Genomic DNA, 21,815 nt, shown 5'->3' on the forward strand with positions numbered 1-21,815 from the left:
ATCACGCCCTGAACCGAAGGCAGATGCTTAACGACTGCACTACCCAGGTGCCCCTATTTATTTATTTTAGAGGAAGAGAGAGAAAGAGAGAGCGTGCAAGAGCAAGCAGGGGGAGGGGCAGAGGGAGAGAGAGAATCTCAAGCAGACTCCCCACTGAGCACAGAGCCCAAAACCAGGCTCAATCTCGGGACCCTGAGATCACCACCTGAGCTGAAACCAAGAATCGGACATTCAAGTGATCAAGTCATCTAGGTGTCTCATGAATTTTCCCTTTTAATATGTTAATGTGGTAAGTTATATTAATAGATTTTTCTAGTATTATCAACCATACATTTCTGGAATAAATCCAACTTAGTGGTTATGAATCATATTTTTTAATACGTTTGCTACTATTTTGTTCAAAACTTTTACATCAATGCTTATGAGTGAGATTGGCTGAGAAACTTTCTTGTAATGTCTCCTTCTTGTGTGGTTGAATGTCAAGATTTTACAATTATCACAAGAAAAGCTGGAGTGTATTCCCTTTTCTTTCTAGACTCTCAAGAAGAAGTTTGTTTAAGATTGAAATGATCTGTTCCTCGAGATCCTTTGATAAAACATACCTGTAAAACCATCTGAGCTGAGTCTTTTGGGGAAAAAATTTTATGTATTGATTTAATTTTTATAAATTAAATGACCTATTTGATTTTTCTCTTTTTGATCCAATTTTGGTAAGTTATATTTTACTGTCCATTTCATCTAAGTTTTTAAATACTGGCATAACATTGATAAAAGTATTTTTCTTACTATTTTTAAAAATTTCTGCTGCTGCTGCTGCAAAAAAAAAAAATCTCTGCTGCATCTGCTCTTTGTGCTTGTTGATTTATTCTTCAGTTCATTTTAGTTCGGGGAAAGAGCAGAAATAACTTTGGGTGTTTAATCCACTATATCTAAACAAAAAAATTACACAGAAGGTACATTCCTCCGTATCTATAAGAAGGAGGTAATAACAGAACCTACTACACAGTGATACAGTGAAGGTTAAATGAGTTAATAGATGCCAAGTGCTTAGCACAATGCCCAGCACATATTAAGAGCTCAAAAATACCATGATTATATTATAGGGCATTTAAATTACACTAATATGATGTCCTTTTTTTGTTCTACTGAAGTTTAATACTCTAATGCAACAGTAACTGGTTGTGGACTAGACTCTTTCAACTGGACTTTTATTTATTTTTTTAAGTTTTATTTATTTAGGTAATCTCTACATTGAATATGGGGCTCGAACTCAAAATCCTGAGAGCAGAAGCCACATGCCCCTCTGACTGAGCCAGCCAGGTGCTCCTCAACTGTACTTTTATTCTAACTGGCCTCATAAAGATGCAGCAATAAATCTAGATGGCAATCTTCTCATTCTCAAACTCTCTGGGTATTCAAGCCCTGAGATTATGAACTATACTTCTAGTTTAAAATAAAATGACAAAACAAAGCAAGAAGTCTACTCTGGGATGTTTTCCACTCGAGGACAAGGGCCATGCTTTTATCACCTATTATGTGTATGAGCCTGGCACAATCAAAAAACTGTGAGTTCTTGACAAGCAAACAATACCAAAGAAATAATAAAATAATGAAGTTATGGTGAAAACCATAAAGAAAAACTAACAGCCTCACAAAGTTTTCATTATTAGACACCTTGTATTCATGGGTAAACACACAACTGATTTTATCCACAGACCCTTCATTAGGGAAATTCTCACTATAAGAAGGTCTTTCTACCTTCTCTAACAGAGAGATACCTGTTAGGTACTCCACTCCCAGTCAATTTCTGTATGCAAGGTTAACCTCAAAAGAAAAATAATACTATAAGCAGATATTGAATTTCAGTTAATAATATGCATACGCCAATTATTTAGAGGGAAATATACTGATGTCTGTGATTTACTTTAAAATACATCAAAAAACACGATGGATTGATGGATAGCATGTGGGTTGGGCAGATGAATAAATATGTGCCAAAGAAAGCAGTCAAGTATTCATGGCAAAATCTAGATCGTGTTATATGGGTGTTTACTGTAAAATGATTTCAACTTTCTGTGTTTCAGAATTTTCATAATAGAATATAGGGAAAGATATAAACTCGTATACCTGGCAAGTTAAAAAAACTAAAATAAAAAGAATATGAAAAATATTTATATTATCCATATAGCAATAGTTATTACAATATAAAAGACCTCATTCCAATTTATTAAAGAGCAAACAAGAAAACCAGAGTCCCATAAGATAAATGGGAAAAGACATTAACAAAATATAAATGGGAAATAAACCCACGGAAAATATTCAGTAACCTCTAACCAAAGAAAAATAAAGCAAACCTGCCATACCATTTTATGCCTATTTTATTAGCGAAATTAAAACACATACGCCTGAACACACACACAATTCTGGCAAGGCTGCAGTAAAAATGGAAACTCATATATGGCTGGCAGCATTCGCTATAAACAAGCACAGTGTGTTTGGGAAGCAGTCTGGCAGTCCCTAAGTCACAGTGCTCAGCAAGTCCTTTGACCTGATGATCCTACTCATTAGACTATGAGCCGCATCCATCAAAAGCAGCCAAAAGATGTTCACTGCAGTATTATCTACTAAAGGATGAAACTACAAACAACCGAAATGGCCATCAAGAGAAGAAAAGGTTTAGTAAATAATGACATATCAGTACAATGGAATATGATACAGACATGTAAAAAATGACAATGATGGAAGAGTATGTGAAAATATGCAAAGTGTTCATAACAAGACCAAATGGAAAACTATTTATAATTGATTGTGAAGCTATAAGAATCAATGAAACGTGCACTGGCACTGTAAAGAAACATGAATAATTAACGAAAATGACATGTTGAGGGGATTGTGGCTGATTTCTTTTTCTAAAATTGTCTTTCATCTTCCTGATACATCTTTCAATTAAAATAAAATAATTAAAAAGCCCATCTCAAGACTGTCTACTCACAGTGCTGAGTTTGCTGCAGACGATGAGAATCCGGCGTTCATACAGCATACTGGCATACAGATGTAACATGTTGTTTACATCCACGGCCACAAAATATTCTGTCAGATTTCTCTAGGAGAAACAAGAAGGGGGGATTTGTGGCTTATTTCATTTGTTCTTATTACAAGCGATATCTAAAAAATTATGAGAAACAGAAGATAACCAGAAAGCATGCTCTCCTCTTTCCCTGTCCTATTCTTTCCACTGGGGAGACTGAATTCTGCTCTTGTGTAAAATCACAAAATGCGAAGTTGGAAAAGACCTCAGAGATGAAGCACTTCCGTGTGGTGATTACAGTTTACATGACGTCACAGGCAGCACCTGCACTGCTGGGCCTATCAGTTCCAAAAGGTGAGCAGGACAGGAAGTATGCAATCTTACAAATGAGGAAACCACGCCTCAGAGAGGGATGCCAAAAAGTCTCATAAGCAATAAAGACAGGACTGAAGCTCAGATCTTCTGACCCCAGACCCTGGTACTTTCCCAATGTGCCGTACCATAGTCTAGGCAAAAGAAAGGACCCAGCGACCAAAATGTTTTTGGCACCGAGCCTGTTTCTGTCCAACAGATCCCACCCGCGAAGGCTGGGCAAGCTCCTCTCTTGTCATCACTGCCGGTGTCCCCCTCCTCCACCGCTGACATTCTCTAAAAGGACTCGGCTGGAATTAGAGCAATTTTGAAGACTTACAATTTCCAGGTATTTTACTCAAAAGGGGGAAAAAAAAAACTGCAGACAAGCAGCAGGAAGTGGTGACAAAGCAGTGTTTTAACTAGCTTTTGTCTGTAGCCAGGGCTTCATTTCTTTAATTAGTACTATAGATTGGTACTCTTCGGTTTTCAGAAAAAATATAATGTGTTTCATTTCTGCATCTCTTTCTATACCCACCTGACTTTAATAATACACATGAATATGTTAATTTCTTCAATGTTACAGGTTTTCAATTCCACACAATATAATCCTCTGAAAATGAAGGGGGTCAGGGAGGGAAGGAACACTACTTGCCAGGGGTTGTGGTTTATAATGATGAAAGAGCTATAAATCCATAAATTCAAGTAAACCAGGTGGATTTTACATGCAAAATAGCATAAAGTGCTTTTCAACAATATTATGGGTTGGGAATAAGAATGGGCACTTATCTTATGATTTATTGTTAGACTAGAATACCAGGTTAATCATCGACCTTTATAAATAGTGAGTGAATTAACAGCTCCATATACTGACTACCTACCAAGTGCCAGGTACCATATCAGGTGTTTCGTATGTGTAATCTTATGCAGTTCTCACGAAACTCCAAGGAGGCATTTCCCCCTCAGTATTCAGATAAAGTCAGTCTGGGAGAGAGTCAGTAACTGGTAGAGTCAGAATTTGGACTCAGATCCAACTCCAGAGCCCATACACTTCCCCTTACATTACATTGTCCCACTTAAGTATTTTTAAACATCTACAATATCCAAAGCTTTACATACATTATTTCATTTCATCTTGAAACCACTCCTTGAACACGTATTATCATCTCTACAGATAGGAAAACAGAGGCAACAGAGAAAATGAAGTAATAAGACCAGGGTTATACACTGTGTGGATCTTCAGTCTTGGGTGAGTTTGTCTCTAAACCTGTGCTCTTTGTTTGTATCAGTACAACTAGTAGGTCAAAGCTGTATTCAGGAAAGAAAGCATAGCGTTGGAACAAAGCAGTCAAAGTACGCCTACTGAAAGAGAAAAAGCGTTGTTGTTAAGAACCGTTATCCCATTTATTGAGTAATCCTTCTGTGCTAGACAATAGGTACTTCACCTGTGTTCTCTCCAATCTTCTCAACAACCCTGAAAAAGGCCTATTGTTTCCCTCTCATGGATGAAGAAACTGAGGCCCAAGAAGGGTAAGTAGGCTCCAAAGGTCACCCAGCTAGAAAGGGCAGAGCCCAGTTTCAAAACCAGGTCTCCTGAATCTGGAGCCCTTGCTCTAACCCCCACACCAACTTGCCTCCTAACAAACTTGAAAAACAAAACAAAACAAACAAGCAAGGCAGTCTGAATTAGTCAACAAGTGGATCTCTTGCCCAGTGGACTGAGGAGTGCTGAGCTAATGATGTCAGGGTGCGGTTCGTTCTGAAGACCGTGACATGGCAGAGCTATTCTCGCAAACAAAAATACAAGGCCCTCAGCTGAGCATTTCAGTAAAATGCTTAACTGCTGATGAATTACATAAATTTTTCTTTTAGGAGAGGATGGAAGTAAAAAGAAAATAGAAATGAGGAGCTTAAAGAAGGCCAGAAAGCCCATTAGCACTTTTGACAGATCCAAAGATAACTCTGAAGCCACCAAAACGTGGCCTCAAGAGTCTGCCAAGAAGCTTCACGCTGGGTAGAAATATGTTACACAGCTTGCCGTCCAAATAAGGAGACACAGCGTCAGAGACAAATCCTGCACCTTATTTTGGTGGGAGAAAAAAAAAATCATAAGGATACTTTTGTGGATGGGGAAGGAAACATTCCTGAAATCAAAACACCACTTGGTTGAGGCATAACCCCCAGGCCCAATCAGGTTCTGAGAGAATCAGGTGCTTGTTCCAAAAACTCTATACAGGTATGTTAAAAATATGTAACATTTAGCCAAATTCTCTCTAAACTGTCATGTACTTTTTTTGGTATTTCTCATCCCATCTGTGCTGATTACCAAGATATTTGTGTCTAAACAGAAGCTGTCTTTCTTATCTGCTTCCTCCCCTGCCTCTTTCCTTCTGGGATGCCACCCGCCTAGGCGGGTGGGAGTGGGTGGGAGTGGCGACAGCCCTGGGAACTTCGCTCAGCCGTGGGAGCACCTGTGGGGCAGAGAGGGCCTCGAGAGCAGCTGTAGGGAGCATTTACAGTTTCCACCAAGATTTATCTCTGAAGAAAACCCCTTGGAGAGAGGGATCTCCTCCCCCATTCTTTAAAGCATCCAGTGGCTTAAGCTACACCAACCCTTAATTTCTCAAACCTGCCATACCTTTTCATACCCTCAGGCCTTTACTTCTGTTGTTCCCTCCTCCTAGAACGCTCTTCTCTTCCTTGAGGACACTCACTCACTTTTCAAGACCCAGGTGAAATGTCACCTCCTCCTGGAAGGCTTCTTCGATTCCACATTTGTCAAGCTCCCACACTTTGTGCTGGCATGCTGATTTGTCTCTATGTTATAACCACTAGGTTACAAGTATGTTTTTTGTCACTAGGCTGAGGTTCCTCTGGATACAATGACATATCCCATCATCTAGCAGTTTGATAAAAGAACGAATCAATAAGTTAAGAAAGCAATGACTGAAGACCTCAGCTCCTTAGCTGGAGTCTGAGCAGCGTAGCCTAAGAGAAATACACCAGCTTGAAACACAACGTAGTGTATTAGGAAGAACACAGCATCCAACATCAGAAAACCTGGGTCTGGGTTGGGTGAAGTGATTGATTACTTAGTAATGGTGAAGGGCTCATGGAAAAAGAACTGACACTGGCAACTCACAATGTCAGGTAAAATAGCTGGGGGTTGGGGAGGGGGCTGCTGTTTAAGGTATTTGTGGTACATTTATTAAAAGTGTAAAGAAGGGGCACCTGGCTGGCTCAGTCAGTTGGGCATCTGACTATTGATTTTGGCTCAGGTCATGATCTCAGGGGCATGGGATCAGGCCCTGTGTCGGGCTCTGCGCTGGGCACACAGCCTGCTTGGGATTTTCCCTCCCCCTCCCCGCTTCTGCCTCTGCCTCTCCCTCCCCCTCGACCTCTCCCTCTGCCTCCACCCCTCCCCTCCCCACCCAAGGCCTAAGCTCTCTCTAAAAAAATAAAATAAAAGTGTAAAGAAATAGGTGGTTTGTTCATCAGGTAATCGGGAGGGGGCTGCATACAGAAGCAGATATTCATTTCACAAGTCAGGTCATCATAGGTCCTATGGATAAGACAAGAGTATAGGAAATTTGGGAATAAGGAGAAGAGAGGGGCTCCATGGCACGTTGTCCTAGATCAAGATTGCAGCCAGAACATACTATAAGCTTAAATATCTAAGGGACACAAGGTATACCACTCTCCTAGCACTTTGCTTCAGTGGGACTAAGTCTTCAACCTCCCATTTCTGTCTCCTGTAATCAGCCAATCAACAAACACTTATTTAACTCCTACTATGTGTTTATAACATCCTGGGAGCTGGGCCTGCAGAGATTAAGTAAAGATGATCCCATTTTCCAGGACTGTAGCCTGGGAATGGGACCGGCATCAGTACAGTGTGCAAAGTACCATGGTCCAGGCTACACACACTCCAGGGCTGCCTGAGAAGGGCAGTTTCAACTTTGCTGGATGGATATGGGGGCAAGGCTGGGGAAGGCTTGACAGAGGAGAAGACAGCCGGTCTGGGCCTCCCGACAGGGCTTCGCTCAATGGACAGAGGGAGAAGCAGGGAGGAGAGAGGAGCTCCAGCGGGTCAGTACAGTGAAGAGGAGGGTGCAGGGCGGGGGACATGCTGGGGCAGGAGAGCTGGGTTCAGGTTCTGTGGGAGCTTAGACTTTCCCCCTGGGTAAGAGGGAGCTGCTGAAGGATCATGATACAGTCACATGTGTATTTCACAAAGATCTTCTTAGAGGTCCTAAGGAGGATGCCCAGGAGAGGGCAGGCAGGACGTAGGGCAATCAGTCAACGGGCTACTGCCATATTCCGGGATAGAGTGATTACAACGAATAAACTACAGACATGGAAGCTTTGAATAAGGATGGGACAGATCTCTGTAAAGTGAAATCACAGGACCTGATAATGAATGAGGGGAAGAAGAATCTCAGTTCTCAGAATCTCAGTAACTCGGACTTCCAGTTACTACTGGGCACCACACTTGTCCACTTGCCCAGGTTTTTCTAAACGGAGTCTACTCATTTCATGAGGCAATCAGTCCTCCTTCTAAAGAACCATCAATCCCGTCAAGCATGGCGTCGCTGCTCACCTAGTCTTCGGCCTAGTGTCCTGGATTATAAGGCCACCACGACTAAGTCTAAATCACCATCCCCTTCGTTCCCTGACAATTACTTTTCTGTGTGACTCACCTACTGGGAAGGAATATCTTGCTTAGAGAGACTATTTCCAGTGCCCATGCTCAAAAGGGTTCAGTTTTCTCAGTGCCAGCACGTTTTTAGGCTTAAGGACATTCCGTTTCTGTTCATAGAGCTCAAGCATTCTTTCAGTTACATATCAATTATGTGCCCGTGAGCATTCTCCTATTTGCCTAGTATTCATTACGGGCTCACTCTGTAGGGCTGGGTAGGAGGGATATGAAGCTGACCACTACTCAGGCTGGAAAAGGCTCAGGTCCAAGGAAGGGCTCTAGTTAACGGGGTCAGGACAGCCTGGAAGTTTGAGTTTTGGAAGAGGCATGTGCTACATAAGCTCCCTAGCCCCTCTAGGCTCCCATTTCTCATCTCTACAAAGAAATGATGGTGAAGGTCCCATCCAGCTCTGACCCTCTGTGGTTCTAAATCCAGACAAAGAGGAAGGGAAGGCACCTGGCAAGCCTCATTTCCCCCAGGAGAAGCCCCACAATGGCTGCTCGCTTCTAGCTGTCCCTACTGGCTCCTGTGCTGATCCAGGTGGCTGGGGACTTCGGGCTCACTGTGATCCATGCCCGGGGTAAGGAAGCAGGTGGGGGGTAGGGGGGATGGGCCAAGGATGGGAGGGGATATAGTGGGGCTTAGAGAAAAAGCGTCTTAGGTTCAATACCTTAGGGAAATGAGATAATCCCCAAACCAAAGAACCGACTCTAAGCTGGGTACTCCTTGGAGCCTTCGAAACAGATGCTAGTCCGCCCCACGGTCTGTCATTTTATTAGTCTTTGTGACTTTCAGCTTCATACACAGTACAGATGATAAAGCCTTACTGTACTGTGTCTGGAGGAGGCTTCTAAGGCAGGATGCTTGGTTTTGCCAATGGGTCTTGTTTCCTGAAATAACTCCTGCTTAGATTATTTTACCATAATGTAAACCTTTAAAATCGTCAATTGATTTTTTTTTTTTTAAAGAATTTAGGTTACTTTAGTTGTGTGGGATTCTTAAAAGGGAATTATAAATTTGCATTCTAAAATAATCTGAGAAAAGAATTCCACAAGCTCACTTAAGCAATCACATCAGAGAAGTATATTATAGGAAAGAAGGCAGGGTTTACCCAGAGGTCAACTTTTATCCCTCCGTGTGAATAGAAGAAGCATTAGAATAAACAATTACCTGACAACTCTTAAGAGCAACAATGGAATTCTCTACAATCTCAGTACTTGATAATAGGTCTTCTACTACCACCTCAACTTTGTTTATTTTTGAAAGTCACGATGAGTTCATAAATCTTTTCTATATCATGGTACATCTTTTGACAAAGTGGAGTCTGGGCTATGTTATATGTAACTGTCCATTCTAAATGCTTTCCGCGCATCATTAAGCACTTGGTATGACACTGACCAGATAATTAAGACAGGTTTGTTTAATATTCCAAATGAAGGTCTATATGATTATCCATTAATCAAAAGTAAACCTCAAAACCTGGCTGTTAAAAAAAGAATCCCTTCTACAACCAGTTTACAATGTAATTATTACTACATATCTGTTCTTGATCTGTGATTTCTTTTTAATGCAGGTCAACTGTTTAAAATTTATAAAGATTTATGCTCATTTAACTATTGCCTGTATAAAATTCACTCCTACATGTGTTATCTTGATAGAGAAAACCCTGATGAACAATTACATAGTGATAGTTTTTCAGTGAAAAGGAAGAAAATATTTCTACACAAAAATTTTAAAAATAATGAGAATTAATTTCAACAGCCATCTGAAAGTGGAAAGAATTTTCTACATTTGCTTTTCATTAATGTCTTGCAGACACACTGGCTCGAAAGCCAACAGAAAAGAATTGTTATTTTCCCTTTTTCTGGGGGTGACTGCATTGCTCATTCATTCATTCACCCAATCATTCAGTCACTCCATAAATATATATTGACAATCTACTACGTTCTGCGTATAGTGCTAATTACAGAGATGCAGTGATGAAAAAATACTAATCCCTCTCATTATGGAAGGAGAAATGACATTAAACACGTTCACAAAATTAATTATAGAACTGAAATTGACGATGAGCAATTTCTTAGAAGGGTGTGGGGAGCCATGGAGCCTGAGGCCCAGGACCCAGCAGCATCTCGGTGCTGGGATCAGACTGACCTGAGCGTGACTCCTGGTTTTCACATTTACTTGCTAGCAAGCTGGCTTGGGGCAAGTTACTTCAGGTCTCTGGGTTTCATTTCCTCTTCAGAGCAGGGATCACAGCCACACCGTAAGCTGCTATGAAGATCCTATGATGTAACAAATCGTGCTTGATCTGATTCATGGTGGGTGCTGCGTCTACACTAGCTCCTTTCTCCTTTTCCTCTGTCGACCATCCTCCGAAGCTGTACAGAACCATCTGACTCTCTGGTGCCAGAATGAAGTTCCATGTACCAAAGTCCTTTTACCCTTTTCTTTGCTCATTCTCTTAACATGTCTCTTAGAGAAGATCATCGATAAATGTTTACAGAACCTCCCATATGATAGGCACCGGAGTCCTAGACTCCGTTCCCTGTACCACTTCTAAGCTTTGGAAATTCTGGTGTCAACGGCACCTGCTAAGAGGCTTGTGGGGTCAAACATACACTCCATGAAAGGACAAATACATCTTCACAACCAAGAATGTTAGCAAAAACCCAGGAAAGACAAGCTCCAAGAAGTAACGTACCCTAGCCCTGAGTCACAACTCAGACCTCAAAAGAGGTTAAGACTAGACTTGTAGGAAAGACAAGAGAAGAAGGTAAAGAAAAGGACAACCATAGCAGCATCTCTTTTGTACCAAGCACTGAACTTGGAACTTTACATTTAATTCTTCATTTGTTTCCCATATTTCTCTTTATTACATAAGGACACTGAGGCTCAGAGAATCCAAGGTTCCCCAGTGGTAGAGCCCAGTGTCTGGCTGTCTCCAAAACTCATGTTCTTTCCACTACAGCAGACTCTATCATATTAACAACCCCATGGTTATTGCTTGTTTCAATTTGCAATGCAGCAATTTAGTCATTTTAAATTAATCCTTGAAAAATCACCAAGAGATTAAAATGCAAATTTCAACATGGCTAGAGCTCAATACTGATACTATGTCAAAAATCACACAAATTGGTCCTACAAAAGTTCAGATTTTCCTTAGAGGAAAAGCTTTCCTGCTTCACTTCATATTTGAGATATGAAAAACAATTTTTTCCTCTTTCCTCATGAATATCAAAAATCAACTGCAGGGAGGCAGGTGGGTATAACGAAAACAAAATGCTTTGGTTCCTTACCAAGCTGAGTCACTACACCCCACTTAGGTGTAGACCTTGGGCTGGTAACCTCAGGTCTGTGAGCCCTGGGTCCCTATATATAAAATGGGGCTCACGTCTACCTCTCACAGAGGAGCTGTAAGGATTTAAATGGAACCATGTATGTTAGGAATCCGGCAGATTGTTTTTATTATTCCTGCTTAGAAACAAACAAGGCCAGCCTTTTACCGATTTGCAAAGGAGATTTAGGGGATAATGGGTCATACACAGGGAATTGGTTCATTAGTTGCAAAACCAGCAGAGGGAATGCAAATTTTTTTTTTTTTTAAATGGTGGGGGCAGTGCAGACAGGAATTGGAGCTGGGGTTATGAAGAAGACAGTTTTGTTTTGTTTTTTTCCCCTCCCAAACTATTTCTAACCTCCATTATGGCAGTGTTGAAGATTAAGAAAGTATCAGAACTTTCAGTTACCTCATTTTAAGTTCTTAAGGAATTCTCGGTCCTTCAAATTAGAAAAAATTAAAATGGTGAACCTAACCTGGGCAATAGTTGTTATGACATCATTTATAATAGCAAAACATTAGAAATAATCTAAATGTCTATTAGTAGGAGAGGAGTAGTTAAAACACTGTAGGGATTTCTAATAAAATATGGTAGATTAAACACACATATTTGTCTTTTCTCTCCGATACCATCCCTCCCCAACAAACCCCCAGGGAAAGTCACAGTGAAAGAATTTTAAAAGACATAAACCCCAAAGAACAGGAGAAAAGACATTATTGGTGTGAAAAGACATTCAAATTTTTAGAAGCCAGAAAGCAGAAGTTACTAAAGAAATGGTTCTCAACCTGGGCCATTCACCCCCAGGGGACATGTGGCAAGGTCTGGAGATATTTTGGGTTGTCACAGCTGGAAAGGGGTAATGCTACCATCATGTAGTGAGTGGATCTCAGGAATGCTGCTAACATCCCACAACGTACAAGACAGTCCCACACGACAAAGAATGATCTGGCCCAACATGTCAGCAGTGCCAACTGAGGTTGAGAAACTAAAGGAGGATGACTTGGCACCCCACAAAGGGCTAAACACTAAGGACAAAGGGATAGGACACACGCTCGAGCCCAACTCATACCACACAACTCCAAAAAGGTTCAGAAAGTGGAGACACCCAGAACCTTTGAAGGCTGCAGGAAGGGTGCCAATAAAAATAAGATTCTTCTCTCCCAGCTCACTCTGCTAGTCAACTGGCCTTCCGATACTCCTCCAGCAAAAGAAGTGTTTACTTTCTAGAGGAACTGAACCAGAAAGGCGTGGGGACACCAGGTATAGCTAAGGATAGGGGATAAAGCATTACGTAAAAAAATGGGAGGGGGCTTAAAGAATACATGCTAAATGTTGATATCCCATAACTCATCACTCCCATTTAGCTGCCAGCATGATAGTAATTGAAGTTTATGCTTACTGGCAAAAACAAAACAAAAAATAAGACACACACACACACACACACACACACACACACACACACACACAAACTGACTAGCTCCAAAACCAAGATTCTGATACTGACATTTGAGAGTGCCCCACACACACCCCCTAAGTAACCAGGCCTCTGATCCATCAACTACAATAAAGGCCACCAAGTAACAAGCCCCATTCACGAACACAGAGCTTCCACTAGCTTTTTAGTGCCTCCATCTTAAATAGGGCTGGACAAGCGCTTAAGGAAAGCCTCTATAATCAAAGATACAGAGTGAAACAAAAAAGAGACAAAACATTAAGGAAGAAAACATGCAGAAAGAACAATTTTTTAGACCTATGAATGAGTCTCAAAGAGAAAAATATTGCACTCATGAAACAAAATGCCATTAAACAATGAATAATTTCTTGAACAACACCAAAAAGCTCTTAGATATAAACAATGATAGAAGAAATTCAAAAGGGTGGAATGATTTGTTGAAGAAAGTAGAAAGAAGGCTGACAGAGAGAGATGGAAAATAGAAAAGAAAGTTATTGGATCAACACAGGAAGTATAACACCCTACTACCGAGGCCCCAGAGAAGGAGAAAAATAAAGAAGAATCTTTTCAAAGAAATAATGTGACACCATTTCCCAGCTCTAAAGGACATGAGCTTCTAGACTGAATGAGCTACCAAGTGCCCAGCACAGCAGATGAAAAGAACAATTTCAGAACACCAGAGACAAATAAAGGATCCTAAAAAATCAGTCAGGAATCAGAATGGCTTACAACGTCCAAGCTGCAACAGGAAAATTAGAAGTCAACAGAGCTATGTCTTCAAAATTCTTAAGGCAATTTCTAATCCTATCCAGAGTAGAAGAGTCATTTTCAGTGATGCAGGGTTTGACCATGTTACCTCCAACACTATACTTTCTCAGGAAACTACTGGAGAATTTTCACGAGAATAAGGGAATAAACAAGAAGATGTAAAATCCAGGAACTCCTATTTGACAAAAAGTTGTACAAGAAAGAAAATGCAATCATAATTGATTGTCTCATTCTGCATGTTCACTGAACTGTAGACATTATGGATTCAAAATTTTTTCTGAAGATAGAGGGAAAATGGGGGAAGGAAAACATGTGAGTGAGAAGTTGTTATCTTTTGTGGGAAGAGAGGTTCAGAGGTGGTAAAAGATCTAAACTCTCAACTTCCACAGGAAAATCAATAGGTGATATCTGAAAAAGAAAAATTAAGACACAGCGATATGTGCATATTAGTTTAAAACATGGACAGAAATACTGCAACTGCTAAAATCTTGAAAGTAGCTGTCTCTGGGAAGTGGAAAGTAAGGAGAATCTGAAATTTTCATCAACAATTATGTGGTACTATATGATTTTTTAAGCCATTAATATGTATCACTTTCATAAGAATAGTAATACCATTAAAAAATCATTAAAAAAGGATAAAGCAAACCAACACGAACAGGTTTTAGCACACATGTTAAAAAGTGAGTTGCAAAACAATATGAATAGTATCACATTTATGTTTCAGAAATGTCTACAACATACACAGATACTCATACATATAACATTATAAATACATAGAGAAAGGTCTGAAAGGTCTGGAAGGACACGCAAACAGGAGGGAGAATGGGACTGGGGTTGGGGAGGGACGACGGTAATTCACTTTTTTCCATATGTACTTCTTATTTAATGTTTTTTACCACAAAGATATCTTGTCATGAATTTTAATGACACAGGTAAACACCCACAATATGTTGTCATAAAAAAACCACTGAGATAGAAAAGTATGTATTTAGTATGATCTCCATCGTGTTTTTTAAAATGTAGCTTCTAAAATTGTTTTTTTTTTAAATCAAACAGACTCCTTTATCTCAAATAAAATATTACCCTATTCCCAATTTAAGCGGCAGGAATGAACCTGCAATGAATAAAGCAGGAGGTGCTCTTGTCAGCCAGCCAGCCATCTCCCCCAGGCCGCCCAGGGTCCTAAAGCAACCTCAGGGCTCTGGGCAGCATAGTGTAGAAACTACTACTATCATAGAGGGGAAAGAAAAGCTTGGAGTGTGACTTTCTCTGAGATATGGGATAACAAAGGATTTTTCTTTTGCTTTTAATACATATACACACATACCTTTTCTATAATTTGGAACAGTTTACATAATAATCTGTTCCTTCACATGCCTATATACTCACCTAAAACCTCACATACTAGTAGCAACAAGGTGTAGAGATGGCCAAAAAAGCTTCATTAATCTTTTCAAGTTATGCTTCTATATTTATATTTCCTATTTCTTAGGTTGACTTGAATCATTTATATTTTTCTGGAAAATTTTATCTTATCTCTATCAAATGTACTACATAATTTTAAGATTATTTTATTATTCTTTTCAAAAATTCAGTTTTTTAAAAAAGATTTTATTTATTTATTTGACAGAAACAGACAGCCAGTGAGAGAGAACACAAGCAGGGGGAATGGGAGAGGAAGAAGCAGGCTCATAGCGGAGGAGCCTGATGTGGGGCTTGATCCCAGAACGCCGGGATCACACCCTGAGCTGAAGGCAGACGCTTAAGGACTGAGCCACCCAGGCGCCCCCAAGCTTTTTTTTTTTAAGATTTTATTTATTTACTTAGAGACAGAGAGCATATGAGTTGGGGAAGGGGCAGAAGGAGAGGGAGAGAGAATCCCAAGCCGACCCCGCACTGAGCTTGAAGCCTGACACGGGGCTCAAACCCACGATCCTGAGATCATGACATGAGCTGAAATCAAGAGTCAGATGCTTAACCAACTGAGCCACCCAGGCACCCCTCATTTTCCAGCTTCTTGAACTGAAAGTCAAGTTCATTATCTTCTCAGTTTCTTATTTATAATAAAAGCATTAGAAGCTATCAGTTTCCCCCCAGGGTAGTTTTGGCCGCATCCCTTATGTTTTTGTTATTTAGTGTTCTCGTCATTAATATCTAAACAATATACAATTTCAATGTTTTATCCCCTTTGACCCAACCACTATTTCAAGTAGATGAATATTTTAAAAATCTTTATCATTAATTTCTGGTCTTATTTCATTGCCATGAAGAGACTGGCCTGTAAGACCTGGAGTTTTTCTATTTTAAAATTTTCAGTGTGATCTGGTACATAGCCAATTTTTATAATTGTTCCCGGGCATTTGAAAATAATCCTTTAGAAAATAGCCTTTTGCTATTTGTCCGTGGTATGCCCCTACTTCTGCTCTCTCACAGGATTTTTTTTTTTTTTAAGATTTTAGTTATTTATTTGACAGAGAGACAGAGAGCCAGCGAGAGAGGGAACACAAGCAGGGGGAATGGGAGAGGAAGAAGCAGGCTCCCAGCGGGAGAGCCCGACATGGGGCTCGATCCCAGAACTCCGGGATCACACCCTGAGCCGAAGGCAGATGCTTAACAACTGAGCCATTCAGGTGCCCCATCTCACAGGATTTTTCTAATTCTTTTTGGGTTCCTCCATTATCTACTCCTTATTAATTGCTAAGTATTGGTAATCATCTCCTTTATGTTGTGGAAACTCCTCAAATTTTCTGGCTCATGGCAGCTCCTTCTGGAATTACATGGACATTCTTCTCCTTAATTTTACAGTTCTTTTGTCATTTCCATGGAATTTTTTGGAGATGAAGGGCAAAATAATGGGCTCGAAGTATAGCATAGTTACGTGAGAGCTCAGTCTCTAAAATCAGAAAGACCAATGTCTGAATTCTAATTCTACCACTTCTTTGCTATAGGACCTTGAATATGCTACTTAAATTCTTAGGGCCTCTGTTTCTAGATATAAAATAATAATTACAATAGTTACCACCTAAGCTTGTTAAAAGAGCTAAGTGAGAAAATGCAGGTACTCACTGAATCCATCATCTGACAAGCAGCAGTACATAGTAACATTAGGTATTGTTGCTGAAATGGGAACTATGCTCCAAAGTTTTTATTACTTAATGTAAACAAAAAGGAATCAGTGTTTCCACCAAACCCTGATCATAAACATTATGGATATATTTGACAATCCCAACTAAGATAGTTATCTAACAACTCTATCATCTAACTTCATTAATAACACATGATTACGTGACATTTAAAATTTGTCTGCTCTATAGACAACACATAAAAGAATTTCCTTTCTGTGAGTCTGTAATGGTTACAAAGAAATATACCACTTACTCCAGTACTTTAAAAAAATAATCAGGTATATACCCAAGAGAATTAAAAGCAAGGACTTGAACAGATGTTTGCACACCAATGTTCATAGCAGCGTTATTCACGACGGCCAAAATGTAGAAACAACTCATGTGTCAGTGGATAAACAAAATGGAATATGCTATATACATACAATGGAATATTATTACGTCTTAAAAAGGAAGGAAATTCTGACACATGCTATAACATGGATGAACCACAAAGGCATCATGCTAAATTAAATAAGCAAGACACAAAGGACAAATATCGTATGGTTCTACTTATATTAGGTACCTAAAAAAACTCATAAAGACAGACTCTGAAAGAATAGTGGTTGCCAGGGGATGAGAGGTGGGGGGTAAATGGGAGTTGTTTTTTAATGGGTACAGAGTTTCAGTTGGGAAAGATGAAAAAGTCCTGCAGATGAATGTTGCTGATGACTGCACAACAATGTGAATATATTTACACCAACAAAATGTACATTTAAAGATGGTTAAAATGGTAAATTCGATGTTATATATATTTTGCCACAATTTTTAAAAAGTAATCAAGTGCCTACATGGTGGTGAATCTATATTTAATTCTACATAGTACTACTTATAATTGGAGTAAAACATTCTGAAAATATGTCTTATGGCTAGACACACAATTCAGGTTGTTCAGAGGGCAAACATTATTAACCTCTGCTCCCTAGACTCATGCTCACCTCCTAAATCTTTAAGAAGTGGGGAGGGGGGGTGTACTCACACTTACACCCACAAATACTTTCTTTTACTCTCTTAAAAGTGGATACAGAAATGTAATATAATTCTACTTGAGTAAATCTATCCTAATAAAGAAATCCTTATAGGAAAGTTCTTTATATAGAAACATTTTATTTACAATAGCAAAAACTAAAAACCACCTAAATGCACAGTAGTGAAGGGAGAGCTAAGTAAACTACATAGTAAATGGAATATTACACAGCCAACAAGTAGGATACTATGAATGAGATGGAAAAATGCATATGTAATCAGTTATTTTAACTATGTAAAAAATACATTCTAAAAGACTAAAATGAGACATCAACACGTTAATAGGTGATTACCTTTGAGAAGTATGAGTAATGATCCCTCTTTATCTTTATACTTTCTCTGCTTTTCAAATATTCTCTATTTGTTTTTGCTTTTGTAATGCATTATTTTTATAACAGGAAAATATATCCTTTTATTTTCTTTTAAAAGTAAATAAAAGACAAAGAAAAATAAAAATTTAATTTCCCCCCCTGCAAGTACTCACATTCTCAGGTATGCTGGGAAGTTCTCTAGTATCAGGCACAGTAAAATAAGAATGCTGGAAAAGAAAAGCAAATGCTATTTACTTTTGCAAAAATAAGCAATAAGCCCATTACTCAGAAATCAGGTAAATGATCTGAAGGTAGTTCCTCACTCAGATGAGGAAACAGTTTCACTCACAGGAAATGACTATAGAATATTTTCTTTGGATAATGCCGGGTTATAGCCAGACACATTAAATCACCAGTTTGGTAGATGGAATTCTTTTCTACGAGAGATGAACTTCTTTGGGAAATAAAAATGAACAGCTCAAAGAGGTTAAAGGCTAAATTTCCCTACAATGTTTGCACACTTCTGAACACATGAAAGCTGCAGGCTTCATAATTTATTGCTCAATGAGGCAAGTGGACTCAAGGGACCAAGTATCACTAGGTTCACTCAGCAATGGTCTTACCAACCAAACCTGCCATTTCATTTTAGCATCTGAGATTATATCCATATACAAGCTGAGGGCAAAATCTGCCCCAAAGGCCCAAATGATGTTAAGGACAGCTCCAACTGAAGGACTGCTGCACTGAGACCACTACAGATGGCTAAGTATGGAGTATTCTGTCCCCTAAGCATGCTCTGCAAAGAAGCCTCCTGACTTCCAGTGTAATCTCCAGTGAAGGGAGCAGGAGACTCAATGGAGCTGAAAACCTGACCTATTCAAAGAACTTTCAAGGAGGCATACCCATGTATGTAACAAGCATATGTCCCTGAATTAAATGACAACAGGCTGGACTGATGACACCTCCTCTGAGCTACTAAAGACTGGGAGGACAATGGCAAGCAGGAAAGGAGAGTCTGGTGCTGGCCAATTAAAGATGGGATTGTGCAAAGGGCAGGAAAGGTCGCAGAGAGAAGGTCAGCTTCGCCAGGGCCTAAGTTCAAACCTGGACCCCCAAGTGACATTTCAGGAAGTCCCTCCCCTCCATTCTTAGATAATTGCAAAATAAGTAGGTCTCAAGAAGAATGAGTTGTATAGACTTCTGAAATGAAAGGCCGAGGGACAACTGCAGTAATGACAACAACAACAACAATAATAGTATGAGCTACTTGCCTAATATTCAACAGTTATCGACCTGCTACATGGAAGGCTTTAAGCCAGGTATTTGTATCAATATTACATCTAATTTTCCTAACAAATTTTAAGATACATATTATCTCCTTATTACGAATGGGTAAATTAAGGCTTAGGGTGCTAAGGTCACACAGCTAGCAGGTGACAGGAACTGAAACCAGGCCTATAGCACTACAGCTATGCTCTTCCCACTGTAATAGATTGGGATACCTATGCTTTTTATGAACAAATTATAGCCAAAGCCACTTGAACTGAAATAAACTAAAAAGTAAAAATTTTTAAAAATTATGAAAAGACCACTTAAAAAAAAAAAAACAACTCTGCAAAGCATCATTCTAAAAGCTGCATGTCTGTGCCAAAATATTCCCCATCAAGTATTACAGTAGAGATTATGTAGCACGAAAACTAGTTAACAATTGATTCAATTTAACAGTGAGGATTAAAATAGCAAAAGTAAAATACAAGATTAAATGTGGTGCCATGAGAAGCCAACTTCTATATGAAATGGTTAGAAGGGAGTCCCAGGAAATGTTCGGTAATGGACATGCATGGGTGATGCAGTGACAACATAACAGCCGGCAGAGTGAGGGAGAAAACACAAAGACCACAGAGTCACCACTTCTTAGCTAGGTGATCTCAGGCAACCTCATTTAACAGCTCAGAACCTCAGTTTTTGAACCTGTAAATGGGAATCATAAATTATTTACTTGAAAACTGTTACGAAGAATAAATGTTGGGGCGCCTGGGTGGCAGAGCGGTTAAGCGTCTGCCTTCGGCTCAGGGCGTGATCCCGGCGTTATGGGATCGAGCCCCACGTCAGGCTCCTCTGCTATGAGCCTGCTTCTTCCTCTCCCACTCCCCCCTTGTGTTCCCTCTCTCGCTGGCTGTCTCTATCTCTGTCTTATAAATAAATAAAAAATCTTTAAAAAAAAAAAAAAGAATAAATGTTAACATATGTGAAGTGCCTAGCATTCCATGTGTATTTTAATAGAAAGTTATTACTGCATGTTTACATTTCTGTTTTTCTCAATCACCTATATCAGACACACACAAGTATTCTGTTCTGAAGACACAAAGGCAAGGACGGCCATTTTTCCACATTTCAGGCTTTATAAACTAGATGAGACTCACCCTTCAAAATCAGAAACGCAACATGGAGAGAAGAATTCCTCATGAACAGGAAAGAAACAAATATCTGCCTTTACAGATGCAATGGGTTGTAAATAGTGAGGCACTGCAATTCCAAAACCAAGTCGTCCCCAGGCTGTCCTTTGAGATTCTGTCTTGCTCCATCACCCATGAAATGCTGGGACCAGAGGAGGTCAGAAACATTCCTAGGAACCACTGGCATGAAACAGCTGCACCTCCTCCCCCCAACAGTTTCTCCTCCTGCCCCTGGGATGGCTTGTCCTTGAGGCCTGGCAGCTACTCAGGGGAAGGAGTGGCCCTTCCTCCCAGCAGCTGGTGACCCAGCCAGGCTACTCCACAGCTACCTGTCGGATGTCATTACAGACTGAAGCAGAGAGATCAAGCTGGTTTAGGAAAAGGGACAGAGACAAAGGCAAGGTTGTTTTGCTATCTGGCAATGACCCAGGCAGGTTTAAAGCTCGTTTTTTCATCTCTTCTAGCAGTCTTCCTTACGAGAATTTCTCTAACAAGATTCTGTTCCTTCCTATGCTCTATTAAAATGAGCAAAAACCTCTACCACGTCCTTCCTTGCTCCCTTTCTTTCAACACCCATGGCCTAGTGGAAAGAACATAGGCTTAGATGTTAGCCCTGGGTTTGAAAACCCCAAACTTTTCACTTATTAACCACATAGCATTGGGTGAGCAAGTACCTTTTTTCCTCTCTAAGCCTCATCTGTAAGATGAGAACACTACTACCTGTTTTGTAGAGTTGTTTTGAGCATTAGGGATGCACACTTGGCAGAAATTAAGAACTTTAAAAACAGAAGATCTATTATTAGTTATTGGTGGTAATACTGCTTTCAATTTGCTCATCATAAAAAAAAAAACTAAACCTGTAAGATATGATCATTTTCTTTATGAGGGCAAGTACCAAGAAACTAACCACTAAATATCAACATTGTACCGGTTCTAGTGAAGATGAAAGACAAAACTTTCTATTATTTTAAAAATCAGGGGCGCCTGGGTGGCACAGCGGTTAAGCATCTGCCTTCGGCTCAGGGCGTGATCCCGGCGTTCTGGGATCGAGCCCCACATCAGGCTCCTCTGCTATGAGCCTGCTTCTTCCTCTCCCACTCCCCCTGCTTGTGTTTCCTCTCTCGCTGGCTGTCTCTATCTCTGTTGAATAAATAAATAAATAAAATCTTAAAAAAAAAATCAATCTATCTATCTTTCTATTGAAAGGCAGACTGCCACATGCC

The 21,815-nt window shown here is 39.9% G+C and overlaps 1 protein-coding gene across 17 annotated transcripts in view; it reads right to left on the minus strand.

The window, feature by feature from the left end:
* The window catches only part of DENND1A (DENN domain containing 1A), a 490,265-nt gene that overhangs the window by 235,289 nt on the left and 233,161 nt on the right, over positions 1-21,815 (minus strand). For all 17 annotated transcript variants that reach the window (XR_004626573.1, XM_034664472.1, XM_034664473.1 and 14 more), the window contains 2 exons: positions 18,310-18,363; positions 2,993-3,103 (listed from right to left, as the gene is read on the minus strand). Coding sequence is in view for 16 of the 17 variants with exons in the window: in XM_034664472.1 (XP_034520363.1) it covers positions 2,993-3,103; positions 18,310-18,363 (165 nt within the window). In the remaining variant the exon portion in view is untranslated. The remainder of the gene's footprint in view (positions 1-2,992; positions 3,104-18,309; positions 18,364-21,815) is intronic.

Source organism: Ailuropoda melanoleuca, chromosome 7, assembly GCF_002007445.2.
Source record: "Ailuropoda melanoleuca isolate Jingjing chromosome 7, ASM200744v2, whole genome shotgun sequence".
Lineage (NCBI taxonomy): Eukaryota > Metazoa > Chordata > Mammalia > Carnivora > Ursidae > Ailuropoda > Ailuropoda melanoleuca.